This window comes from Chiloscyllium plagiosum, chromosome 4, assembly GCF_004010195.1.
Source record: "Chiloscyllium plagiosum isolate BGI_BamShark_2017 chromosome 4, ASM401019v2, whole genome shotgun sequence".
NCBI classification, from domain to species: domain Eukaryota; kingdom Metazoa; phylum Chordata; class Chondrichthyes; order Orectolobiformes; family Hemiscylliidae; genus Chiloscyllium; species Chiloscyllium plagiosum.
Window position 1 is genome coordinate 72,280,462 of NC_057713.1, and position 13,396 is coordinate 72,293,857.

A 13,396-nucleotide genomic window follows, 5' to 3' on the forward strand; every position below is an offset into this window, starting at 1 on the left:
GATACCCCCGCAATTTCATCAACAGATGCCTAAGGAAAAGACAACAGAATGAGGACATGCCACAACGCAAAGGATTAGCCACACTACCATACATCAAAAACATTTCTGAACTGACAGCCAGACTACTGCGACCACTAACAGCACACAAACCAACAGCCACTCTCAGACAACAACTCACCAGGACAAAGGACCCAATACCCAACATGAGCAAAACCAATGTAGTGTACAAAATTCCATGCAAGGACTGCACAAAACACTACATAGGACAAACAGGAAGACAGCTAACGGTCCGCATCCATGAACACCAACTAGCCACAAAATGACATGACCAGCTATCCTTAGTAGCCACACACTCAGATGACAAGCAACATGAGTTCGACTGGGATAACACTACTATTACAGGACAAGCCAAACAGAATTCCTAGAGGCATGGCACTCATCCACAGATTCAATCAATAAGCACATCGACCTGGACCCAATATACCAGCCACTGCAGCAGACAGCTGGAACTGACAACCGGAAGCGGCAGGTACAAATCACTATAAATGCCGGAGGAAACATCACAGAAGCGCTTCACAGGAGGCTCCCAAGCACTGAGGATGTCACCTAGACAGGGGACGTAACGTCTGCAACACAAATTCCCAGCTCGGCGAACAGAACCACAACAGGATGTAGAGGCTTTGGAGAGAATGCAACAGAGTTTTACCAGGATGCTGCCTGGATTATAGGGAATGAGCTGAAAGGAGAGGCTAGAAAAGCCCAAGTTGTTTTTTCTGCAGCAGCGGGGGCTGAGGGGCGATTTGATAGAAGTTTATAAACTTCTGAGGTATATAGGTCCGAAAGATATTTTAAAAGTCAGGGGCAACTGATATCGATTCACTTACTTTCTCAAAGCTGCTTGTGACTGCTGGCTATGCTATTTTGTCTATTTTCATAACAAATCTACAAAAGAAACAGCTACTATGCTGAAGTTAGGCACAAATTCCCAATAAAAGCCCACACTTCCCCAGCAATCTTGTGATTTCCTATTTAGTTTGGAATGAGAATTTTCCATCAGAGTCTTCATTTTTGTTATGATTGGTAAGATTCACGGTGGCACAGTGATTAGCACTGCTGTCTCACAGCGCCAGAGACCCGGGTTCAATTCCTGACTCAGGCGACTGACTGTGTGGAGTTTGCACATTCTCCCCGTGTCTGCGTGGGTTTCCTCCGGGTGCTCCGGTTACCTCCCACATTCCAAAAAATGTGCAGGTTAGGTGAATTGGCCATGCTAAATTGTCCGTAGTGTTAGCTGAAGGGGTAAATATAGAGGAATGGGTCTGGGTGGGTTGCTCTTTGGAGGGTCGGTATGGACTTGTTGGGCCGAAGGGCCTGTTTCCACGCTGTAAGTCATCTAATCTAATCTAATCAAAACATCTTAGGTGGGCCTCAGGCGAAGCACTGCTGAAAATTCCTACTTTCTATAGTGGGCGGTATGGTGGTTAGCACTGCTGCCTCACAGCGCCAGAGATCTGGGTTCAATTCCCGCCTCAGGCGACTGACTGTGTGGAGTTTGCACATTCTCCCCGTGTCTGCATGGGTTTCCTCCGAGTGCTCCGGTTACCTCCCAAAATGTGCAGGTTAGGTGAATTGGCCATGCTAAATTGTCCATAGTGTTAGGTGAAGGGGTAAATGTAGGGGAATGGGTCTGGGTGGGTTGCGCTTCAGCGGGTCGGCATGGACTTGCTGGGCCAAAGGGCCTGTTTCCACACTATAAATAATCTAAAAAAAATGCTTCTATTAAGCAAGATATTGTGATTAGAAGTGCGCACAAAGAGTAGAAGAAGCAGATTCAATTGCTTTTCAAAAAGTACTTGGATAAATATTTGAAAGGAAGCAAATTTGAAAATGTGTGAACTATTGGAAAAGACCAGAAAAGTAGGATGAATTGAATATTTTGTTCAAAGCGGTTAAAGATAAATTAGCCTCCTGAACTGTAAAATTCTGTTAATTTATCATACCTTGGACAAGCATCTTCAACTGCAAGTAAATAAACTATTTTTGGTTCATTTGCTAATCTGCATAATAATTAATGTTGTCGGATCACCAATGCACATATGACAATTAGCATTCAAAAACCCTAGCATTTACTATGATTACATTTTGAAGCTTTTGTGACATTGTGGTATAGGAATTCTCATGAAATATTGCAAGCAACTTAATTTTAAATAGATATGAAATTTTCATTTCAGATGTTGTGATTAATAGGTGATCACTTTCAATTCCAATAAAATGGAAGGGCTGTGGTGTAATTGTAATGTCACTGGACTAGTAATTCAGAGACGCAAGCTGCTCTGGGCTCAAATTCCAGCATGGTAGTTTGTGAAATTTGGACTTGATTAAAATCTGGAATTAAAAGCCAGTCTAATGGTGATATTATCATAAAATAAACCATCTGGTCCACATCTCATTAATGTACCAAAACAATGGATTCATTGTATTAGATGAAGTTGTTTAGATTAGGGGGCGGCACAGTGGCCCAGTGGTTAGCACTGCTGCCTCACAGCGCCAGAGACCCGGGTTCAATTCCCGCCTCAGGCAACTGACTGTGTGGAGTTTGCACGTTCTCCCCGTGTCTGCGTGGGTTTCCTCCGGGTGCTCCGGTTTCCTCCCACAGTCCAAAGATGTGCAGGTCAGGTGAATTGGCCATACTAAATTGCCCGTAGTGTTAGGTAAGGGGTAAATGTAGGGGTATGGGTGGGTTGCGCTTTGGCGGGTCGGTGTAGACTTGTTGGGCCAAAGGGCCTGTTTCCACACTGTAATCTAATCTAAAAAAAATCTAAAAATTCAGAACCATGTGTTGAACTGAACTAGTGAGTGTCTGTGAGTAATTGAGATATTCAACTCAATTAAGATTGCAAGATTAGCATTTGCCATCTCGGTGTTTTACATTGAAATTCCAACATGAGAAGTTTGTTAGTGCAGCACTTAGCTGTATCTTTATATAGCTGAATGTAGCTAGTACACATAGACAACAAGGTAAAGCACAGATATGCACATCATGACAATACACCAGTATAGCAATCCAAGAGATGGTTTTGTGACTGTTAGCTGTGAATATCTACCTAGAATTAAATAGACAGAAGGACCTGCTTCTGTGCTCAGAGTGAAGATGTGTAATTTGCTGGACTCTGCACTTCCCCCACTTAATCCTGCTATACCAGAAACAGAGAAGGAATTCTTGCACTGGAGTCATTCCAGCTGCAAAAATAATCTTTGTCAGCTAAGAAATCCTGTAACTGTAAGTGAGTACAGGACCCCCAAAGGACTAGTGCATGGAATAAAGGTGCAAAAATGTCACAAGTGACCCCTTTCATTTTAAAAGGTGGGGTTCTCATTTTATTGCAGGCCATCAGAAATGAGTTGAAGTTTCTACTGATTTGACCCCTCCATTTCTTTAATGTCTGCTGCCCACTTTTTTATTAGTTCATTCATAGGATGCTCTGACAGCATTTATGGCCCACGCTCGGGAAAGATGATGGGTTATCCACCTTCATAAGTTCACAAGGTGTAGGGAGTGCTGCTTAAGGGTTCCAGGATCTTGACCCGACTACAATGAAGGGACAGGGACATTCCAAGTCAGAATGATATGTGTTAGGAAATGGTGGTGTTCCTACAAATATGCTAATCCTAGGGATTCGTGGTGCTGGCATTGGTAAAGCTCTAGAAGTTGAGATTCTTTTGCCCTGAATCCTTTATTGTTAAATCCTATTCAACATGGTACATTTGTAGAGACTGTATGCCTGGAATATAAGAGGAAATAAAGTGTCTCACTCCTCTGATAAAGTTAGGAGTATGCTGTATGTAATTTTCCTTCATTTAATTTTGCAATACTGTAACAAAAAAAAATCGAACTGAGCATTTAAAGTGAAGAAGAGTGGTTTAACATGCAAAAAGAAAATTAAAGTAATATAGCATGCTGCTCAGATATATCCAATTAGTTAGACTGTCACGTAGGGTAGTTTTACATTTGCAAAGTATTATATTTTCTCCATTATTTTCAGCTTTCGAAGTGAGTAATAACCAGTACTTACAATTCTGTAAATTCAACACATTGTTTTTGAACATACCCAGATTAGTTTCAAAATTAATAATAGATTTCTGCAATGTAGGAGCTCTCATTACAATCCACATCTCTCTCTAATGCAACATTATCTGTTTTTCTTTTCCCTGTAAATCGTAGATTTTGTGATTTGTAATATTTGTTTAACCTGTGGTTATGCTTCATTGTTCTGTTATTGACAATGTTTTGTGGATTTAAAAGGTCAATTGACAATGTAATGCCTGTGATAGCATTTTGGCACAAGTTATTGCCATCTGGATGTAGGTTTGCTCACTGAACTGGAAGGTTCATTTTCAGACATTTCAACACCATAATAGGTAACATCTTCAGTTAATCTCCGGATGAAGCACTGCTCGTGTTTCCTGCTTTCTATTTATATGTTGGAGTTTCCTTGGGTTGGTAACGTCATTTCCTATGGTGATATCATTTCCTGTTCATTTTCTCAGGGAGTGGTAAATGGGGTCCAAGTCAGTGTGTTTGTTGATAGAGTTCCAGTTGGAATGCTAATCATCTAGGAGTTCTCGTGCATGTCTCTGTTTGGCTTGGCCTAGGATGGATGTGTTGTCCCAGTCGAAGTGGTGTCCGTCCTTATCTGTTTGTAAGGATGCTAGTGAGAGAGGGTCATGTCGTTTTGTGGCTAGTTGATGTTGATGTATCCTGGTGGCTAGTTTTCTGCCTGTTTATCCAATGTAGTGTTTGTTACAGTTCTTGCATGGTGTTTTGTAAATGACATTAGTTTTGCTTGTTGTCGGTATAGCGTCTTTCACGTTCATTAGCTGCTGTTTTACTGTGTTGGTGAGTTTGTGGGCTACCATGATGCCAAGGAGTCTGAGTATTCTGGCAGTCATTTCCGAAATGTCTTTGATGTAGGGGAGAGTGGCTAGGATGCGTTTTGTCTGCTTGATTGGGTTTGTTGCTGAGAAATCAGGGACTGTGTTCGTTGGGTACCCAATTCTATCATGTTATACACTGTCCCCTAATCAAGTCTGCTTCACTATAAATCACCAAATTTTGAGTCAACTTACAACATGTGAACTGAAGCAGTTTAAGAAGGCAGTTCATCACCACCATTACAAGGGTGACTAGGGTTGGGCAATAAATGCTGGATAGGAAGGAGACCAGAATTGCATGCAGTGTTCCAACAGTGGCCTAACCAATGTCCTGTAAAGCCGCAATATGACGTCCCAACTCCTGTACTCAATATTCTGACAAATAAACAAAAGCATACCAAACGACACCTTCACTATCCTGTCTACCTGCGACTCTACTTTCAAGGAGATATGAACTTGCACTTCATGGTCTCTTTGTTCAGCAACACTCCCTCGGACCTTACCATTAAGTGTATAAGTCCTGCTGAGATTTACTTTCCCAAAATGCAGCATCTCGCATTTATCTAAATTAAACTCCATCTGCCATTTCTCAGCCCATTGGCCCATCTGATCAATATCCCGTTGTAATCTGAGGTAACCTTCTTTGCTGTCCTCTACGCCTTCAATTTTGGTTTTATCTGCAAACTTGCTAACTATACCTCTTATACTCACATCGAAATCATTTGTATAAATGATGGAAAATAGTGGACCCAGCACCAATTCTTGTGGTCACAGGCCACCAGTCTGAAAAGCAACCCTCCACCACCACCCTCTGTCTTCTACCTTTGAGCCAGTTCTGTATCCAGAAGGCTAGTTCTCCCTGTATTCCATGAGATCTAACTTTGTTAACCAGTCTCCCATGGGGAACCTTGTCGAATGCCTTACTGAAATCCATATAGATCGCATCCACCATTCTGTCCTCATCAATTCTTTTTGTTACTTCTTCAAAAAACTCAATCGACCTGATTAATGAAAGCTTTCATATACAACTAAATGTTTTTCTTTCACCCAACAGTACCAAAACCAATAAACTATTTTCCGCTGCATTCGTGTTTGCAAAATGTTTTTTTATTGTAATATTTGTTTTAAGTTTCTCAAGGATTCGAAGAGGCTTGATTGGAACAATATAAACTGTAGTTTTTGTAAGGTTTGCTGCTGAAGCTAATTGTCTTCAATTATGTTTTAGGCATCCATTTTGGAAAATCTCCGATTGGCAGTACGATCACAACTTGGATTAACCTCTTTTCGATCCACCACATCCACTCGACAATCTAACCTCTGGAACCGTGTCTTTAGCTTTGCAAGATCCAGGAATTCAGGAACTCTAGCACTTGTGTCAACTGATGGAAGTGACACAGCTGGTGAGCAACATGTTACAAGAGAACCAGAAAGGAGCAGTCTGCACAGAAGTCTTCTGATGCTTGATTCCGATGATGCAGATAGAGATGGTGAGCAGAGAGATATACCAGGGGCGGTTGGTGGTGTTGTTGCCCCTCTACCTCAAAAGGCTGCACCAGCCTCTGTAGTAGAAGCTATTGTTGGAGCAACTGGAATCTCCACTGGCTGCCATACTACTATTACTACAGACATTGTTCCTTCACAATTGGGAACCTCAGAGCAGCCAAGCATTAGTCCAGCAAGACAGCAGTTGAGCAGCGCATTGAATAGGGTAACACAGAGTTTGCGCAGAGTGCGAATTTCTATTGGGAGATGCAGTTTAGCTGGACAGAACCAGAGTCCCTTGAGACAGCTTGATAATAGAGTGCATGGAAGAGATGATAATGATGATGATGATGTTGAATTGTTAATTCCAATTTCTGATGCAGCATCAGGTGTGGATGTGAGGGACCATTGCAGACCAGTAACTGAACCTGGCTCTAATAGTTTGCAGGGATGCAGGAAAAATTGCGTTTCACTTTCTCACAGAGAACAGTCTAATAATAGAGATGGACCTTGCGAGAACTGTGGGATGGTGCATACAGCCCAGATCCCTGAGGAATGCCTTGAAGCAACATTAAAGAATGAAACCAGTGATGATGAATCCTTGCTTGTCTGCTAAACATTAAGTACATCAACTAATTTTATTTATGCTCCTGTTGGTACAGTGCACATTGTGACTTTGAAATTCTTTTGGTACTTGGAAAGAAAACTGGATTTTTCTGACTGTCATACAATATTTATTGCCTTTTACTTTGATTTATGGGAATCAACTAAATACATAGTAACATCTTCCATATGATATTTTTGGTTTGTATTATGCATTCAAAATATGAATGTATAAATATGTTTTAATATGTAGAATGGAAATAAATTATAACTTAAGTTTCTGCTTTTACACATCTTTTTCATAATTGTTTCTAAGATGTTGTCTTTATTTATTTCTCTTGATATGAATTGCATTATTTTTTATTTTTAGCCATTTAGACTCATTAGGTGTCCTGAAAACGGAGTCTCGAACCTGAAGAGAAATGTAAAAAAATAAAAATCCACTTTGACATCAAGGAAAATATTTTTTGTTTACTACTATGCCCCTTTCCCTTTTTCTTTTTTTATCTCCATGCAATAAAATAACCCTGCAGAAGCTAAATTGTTTGACTCATAAATTATGAAGCATATTTTTTGAATAAATTAAGTTATTTTGTCTCCTCTTACAATTGTTGATTACTTCATTTTAGGGTCTTAAGAGGTAGTTCATGGGGCAGTAGATTTATTGGTGTTAATTTTATAAAATTTGGATTATGAAACAGTTGCATAAGACTGGAAGTAGCAAATCTAGCCCATCCTCACAAGGAGAGAGAGAGAGAGAGGCAGAAAACTGCAAATTCTGGGCTAGTTAGTCTGATGTTTGTTTGAATTAATCATGAGAAGGTTCTAACTGGGAACTCAAAAAAAACTCAAGATAATCGTGAGTCAGAATGGTTTTTGTAAAATGCAAATCATCTTTTATCAATTTATTGGAATTCTTTAAAGGAATAAACAATGACAATCTATACGCATAAGATGCATGTAACAGCTATTGCAGAAAATAAAAGGACATGGTATGGTGGGTAGCATGCCAGCATACATGGGAGACTGGCTGGCTGAAAAGAGTATGCATAAATATAGATTGTTTCCATATTGGCAGGATGTAACAAGTGCTTCAATCTTTTTGCAATTTATATCAGTGACTTGGATGAGGGGATATTGAACATAGAACAATATAGCGAAGAAAGGCCTTTCGGCCTTTGATGTTGCACGCCCTGTGAACTAATCTAAGCCCATCCCCCTACACTATCCCATCATCATCCATGTACTTATCCAAGGATTGTTAAATCTCCCAAATGTGGCTGAGTTAACTACATTTGCAGGTAGGGCATTCCATGCCCTTACCACTCTGAGTAAAAGAACCTGCCTCTGACATCTATCTTAAATCTATCACCCCTCAATTTGTAGTTATGCCCCCTCATACAAGCTGACGTCATCATCCTAGGAAAAAGACTTTCACTGTCCACTCTATCTAATGCTCTGATTATCTTGTATGTCTTTATCAAATCCCTTCTTAGCCTTATTCTTTCCAATGAGAGCAGACCCAAATCTCTGCACCTTTTCCAGTGCTTCCACATCCTTCCTGTAATGGGGCGACCAGAACTGTACACAATATTCCAAGTGCAGCCGCACTAGCGTTTTGTATAGTTGCGATATACATTACTGCTCCAGAACTCAGTCCCTCTACCAATAAAACTTAACACACCGTATGCCTTCTTAACAGCACTCTCAACCTTTGGGTGGCAAGGGTTTCAGGGATCTATGTATATGGACTGCAAGATCCCTCTGCACATCCACTCTACCAAGAATCTTTCCATTGACACAATATTCTGCCTTCCTGTAAAGTGAATCACCTCACATTTATCTGCATTGAACTCTATTTGCCACATCTCAGCCCAATTCTGCAGTTTATCCAAGTCCCCTGCAACCTGCAACATTCTTCCACATTGTCCACTATTCCACCGACTTTAGTGTCATCTGCAAACTTACTAACCCGTCCACCTATGCCTGCGTCCAAGTCATTTATAAAAATGACAAACAGCAGTGGTCTCAAAACAGATCCTTGTGGCACACCACTAGTAACCGGACTCCAGGCTGAATATTTTCCATCAACCCCGCTCGCTGCCTTATTTCAGAAAGCCAGTTTCTAATCCAAACTGCTAAATCACCCTCAATCCCATGCCTCTGCATTTTCTCCAACAGCCTACCATGTGGAACCTTATCAAAGGCTTTACGGAAGTCCACGTACACCACGTCAACTGCCCAACTCATCCATGTGCTTGGTCATCTTCTCAAAAAACTCAGGTTTTTGAGACACTACATGCCCTTGACGAAACTAAGTTGACTATCTCTAATCAAACAATTGCTTGCTAGATGATTATAAATTCTATCTCTTATAATCCTTTCCAAAACTTCTCCTCCAGCAGACATAAGGCTCACTGGTCAATAATTACCTGGGTCATATCTACTGCCCTTCATGAACAAGGGTGCAACATTTGCAATCCTCCAGTCCTCTGGTACTAAATCTGTAGAAAATGATGACTCAAAGATCAAAGCCAAAGGCGCCAACACCTTCTCCCTTGCTTCCCAGAGAATCCTTGGATAAATCCCATCTGGCCCAGAGGACCTGTCTACTTTTCACTCCTAGAATTGATAACTCCTCTTCCTTACTAGCCTTGATAAATTCTAGTCTAATATCTTGTACCTCATTCTTCTCATCTATAGTATTCTCCTTTTCCTGAGTGAAAACTAATGAGAAATATTCATTTAGCACCTCTCTGATCTCCACAGGGTCCATACAGAACTTCCAACTTCTGTCTTTGACTGACCCTATTCCTACCCTAGTCATCCTTTTATTCCTCACATACCTATAGAAAGCTTTAGGGTTCTCCTTTATTCTGAAGACTGCTCATGTCCTCTCTTTGCTCTTCTTAACCCTCTCTTTAAATTCTTCCTAGCTAACCTGTAATGCTCCATCACCTCATCTGAACCATCTTATCTCATCATATAAGTCTCCTTCCGCTTAACAAGATATGCAATTTCTGTAGTAAACCACGGTTCCCTTAGCTTATCACTTCCTCCCTGCTTGACAGGGACATACCTATCAAGGACACGCAATATCTGTTCCTTAAACCAGCTCCACATTTCGATTGTCCCCATCCCCTGCATTTTGCTGCCCCATTCTATGCATCCTAAGTCTGACCTAATTACATTATAATTGTCCTTGCCCCATCGATTACTTTTGCTCTGTGGCATGTACCTATTTGTTTTCATCAATAAACTAAACGTAACTGAATTATGGTCACTGAAAACTAAATTTCAAAATTACAAAGATGATTGGTAGGTGAAAATCTGGCCGTTGGGAGTATGAAGTGGGAAAATGTGATTTTTTTCATTGAGGCAAGAAGAATTGAAAAAACAGAATTACGTAAATGAAGAATGCACAATTCTGAAATGGAGAAATCTGAGTATTTTTGTTCACAAGTAGCAAGACATTAGTATGCAAGTACAGCCAATAATTAAGAAGACTAATGGATGCAATTTATTATTTCACAAGGAATTGAACATAAAACGAAGGATATTACACTTCAATTTTATGGGGCCTTGACCATATCTTAAATTGTGTGCAGTTTTGCTCTGTAAGAAAAAGTGTTAATGCATAGGAGGCAGTTTGGAAGAAGTTAACTAGCTTGTTTAAAGGAATAAATGGGTTAATTTGAGGATAGATTGGACAGACTGGTCTTGTTCAGAAGATTTAGGGATGATTTGATTGAACTGTCTAAGACCCTAAATGGTCTCAACAATGTGGATATTGAACGGATGTTTCCTCTCGAGTCCAGAACCAGACGGCAATTTTTAAAGTCAGGGTCACCCTTTTAAAATTGAGATGAGAAGAATTTGTTTTTCTCTCAAAACAACATATAACTCTGGAATACTCTGTTTAAGGAGGCTAGCTCATTGAATACTATTGAGATGGAGGTAGGTAACTTCCTGTAAGGTTAGAAAGTCTAAGGTTATTGGCATAGAGGGCATGTGCAAGTCAACACAAAATTCACCCATGATCATCTTAAAAGGCTGAACTAGCTCGAGGGCTGAATGATCTGCTAATTTGTATGTTCTTGTGTATTTCATGAAATAGTCATGCCACTTGAAGGTGAGCATTTGATGTATGTAATTGAATATTCTCCCTAAAATATTTGGTACAGCTGGTTTTGCTTTTGGGGAATGTAGTTATGCATGCCTGGTTATATTCATAAATGGTAAATTCAGTGTTGTTTCAAAATTTATTTTAATCAGTTCAAACTTAAGCTTAAGAATTGCAGACAAACCAGAATAATGTTGAAAGAAGAATGGATTTGCAAGGGAACTTCTTACCATACCTGAAGATTTAGTCCTAGCGTTTTGTATGGTTGAAGTGAGCTGAAGAATCCAGTTCACATCTCCATCTTTTGTTCACACGCTATTGAGCCATGAACACAGTTTTTGTGCTTGAAAATTATCAAACAGTGAATATAAAAAAATATTTGAATATTCCCCATTATGCTGGTTAACAGTTTGACTAACATTGATAGATCTGTTTCCAAGATACATACATCTGCTTTCAATTTAGTTGCACAACTCAGTACTTAAAACAGTTGCCATTTGCACTCCAGATGATTATAGGCAAAGACTTGTCTCTGAACTGTCAGGAAACTTAGAAAGCGTTTGAATGTGGATCGACATTTCTTTGCTAATATTGCTTTGCTTCCAGCAACTGTGTGAAAATGTTTCATGAACCTGGAGTTTTTTCTCCTCTTGAGGAAGTCAGATTTTTTGTTGATCACTCCATGGGATGAATTTAGTCAAACCAGAAATTGTCAGTACCATTCTCTACAGGATGATGCAATAATGCACAGTCTTTGCCTCTTCACCATTACTTCATCCCTGTCAAAAGGTTGTAACTTTACTTCATAAAAATTCAAAAATTGAACAATTTTGTTATGGTTTACTAATGACAGAAAAAAATCTAGGTGAAAACATAGAAACAAAAGCGGCTCTCCGAGCCTGCTTCTGCATTCAGTAAAGTCATGGCTCATCTGATTTTAATTTTAACTCTATATTCCTGCATGCCCCAAATAATCTTTCATTGTGGTGGCTTAGTATTAATGTACCCTGGACTAGTAATCCAGGTCTTAAAAATGTGTTGCTGGAAAAGCGCAGCAGGTCAGGCAGCATCAAAGGAACAGGAGAATCAACGTTTTGGGCATAAGTCCTTTGCTGCCTGACCTGCTGCGCTTTTCCAGCAACACATTTTTAAGCTCTGATCTCCAGCATCTGCAGTCCTCACTTTCTCCTAGTAATCCAGGTCCCCAGACTAAGGCTCTAGAGTCTTGGGTACAATCCCTATCATGGAATGTAATTGAATTTAAATTCAAGTAATAACTCTTGAATTAAAAGCTAGCTTAATGTTGGCTACAAAAACATTGTAGATTGTAGCAAAATCCCATCTGGTTCACTAATGTTCTTAAAGAAGAAAATGTCATAACTACATAGACTTTCTGGCATCAACCAAAGTGTCACAGACAACGGCCTGAAAAACATTCTTTGCTAACAAAATGGGCTTATCATAATTGAGAGAGGTGTCCCACAGACCAGTTGAACAACAGCTTTATATTGTCTAGAAGTATAATTGTGTGTATGATACCACCATCCCTGATTGTGTCCTGTCCTATCAGCAGTACAGAGCCAGCAGAGATGGTGGCATACTGTTATACAGTCAGGAGGGAGCTGCCCTGGGTGTTCCCAATGACTCCAGAGTGTAAGAAGTCTCAAACGCATCAAGTCAAATGCAAGTCAGGGAACTTTCTGATTGCTTTCTATTGATTCTCCTCCAAAACTCCCCTTCACCTCGTAAATCTGTAATCCTCTAGTTTTTTGGAGGAAACACTGAGCATAGCAAGGGCACAGAATATACTCTGGGTTGAGGTCTTCAATATCCAACAACAAGAGTCATCCGTAGTACCACTACTGGTCAGGTCCAAAAGGTCATAGCTGCTAGATTGGGTCTGTTGCAGTGATGAGGGAACCAACAAGGGGGAAAAAAAACTTTGTCATCCTCACCAACCAGCCTGCCACATGCATCAGTCCATGGCATTGTGCAGTGGTTACTCTTGCCAACTGTTGTGGAAAGGTGAAGTTTGTCTTCCCATCAAGTTGTGTAGCATTACCTCAGAGCTAAATGGGATAGATTTCAAACAGATCTGATGATTCAAAATTGGGCTTCCAAGAATTAATATGGACCATAAGGAGCAGAATTGTACTTAATCACAATCTGTAATCTCATGGTTTCTCTCTTCCACCAGGAGATCAACTGTTGCTAAATGAAGAGTGCAGGGGAGTGTGCCTGGAGCAGCACCAGGCA

General features: G+C 40.2%; 1 protein-coding gene across 1 annotated transcript in view; it reads left to right on the forward strand.

Annotated features, from left to right (window-relative positions):
- Positions 1–7,621, forward strand: part of lrp12 (low density lipoprotein receptor-related protein 12) — a 255,648-nt gene extending 248,027 nt beyond the window's left edge. Inside the window, exon 8 of the mRNA XM_043689341.1 lies at positions 6,158–7,621. Coding sequence (XP_043545276.1) covers positions 6,158–7,030 — 873 coding nt within the window. The 3' untranslated portion in view covers positions 7,031–7,621. The remainder of the gene's footprint in view (positions 1–6,157) is intronic.
- Positions 7,622–13,396: the final 5,775 nt, after the last annotated feature.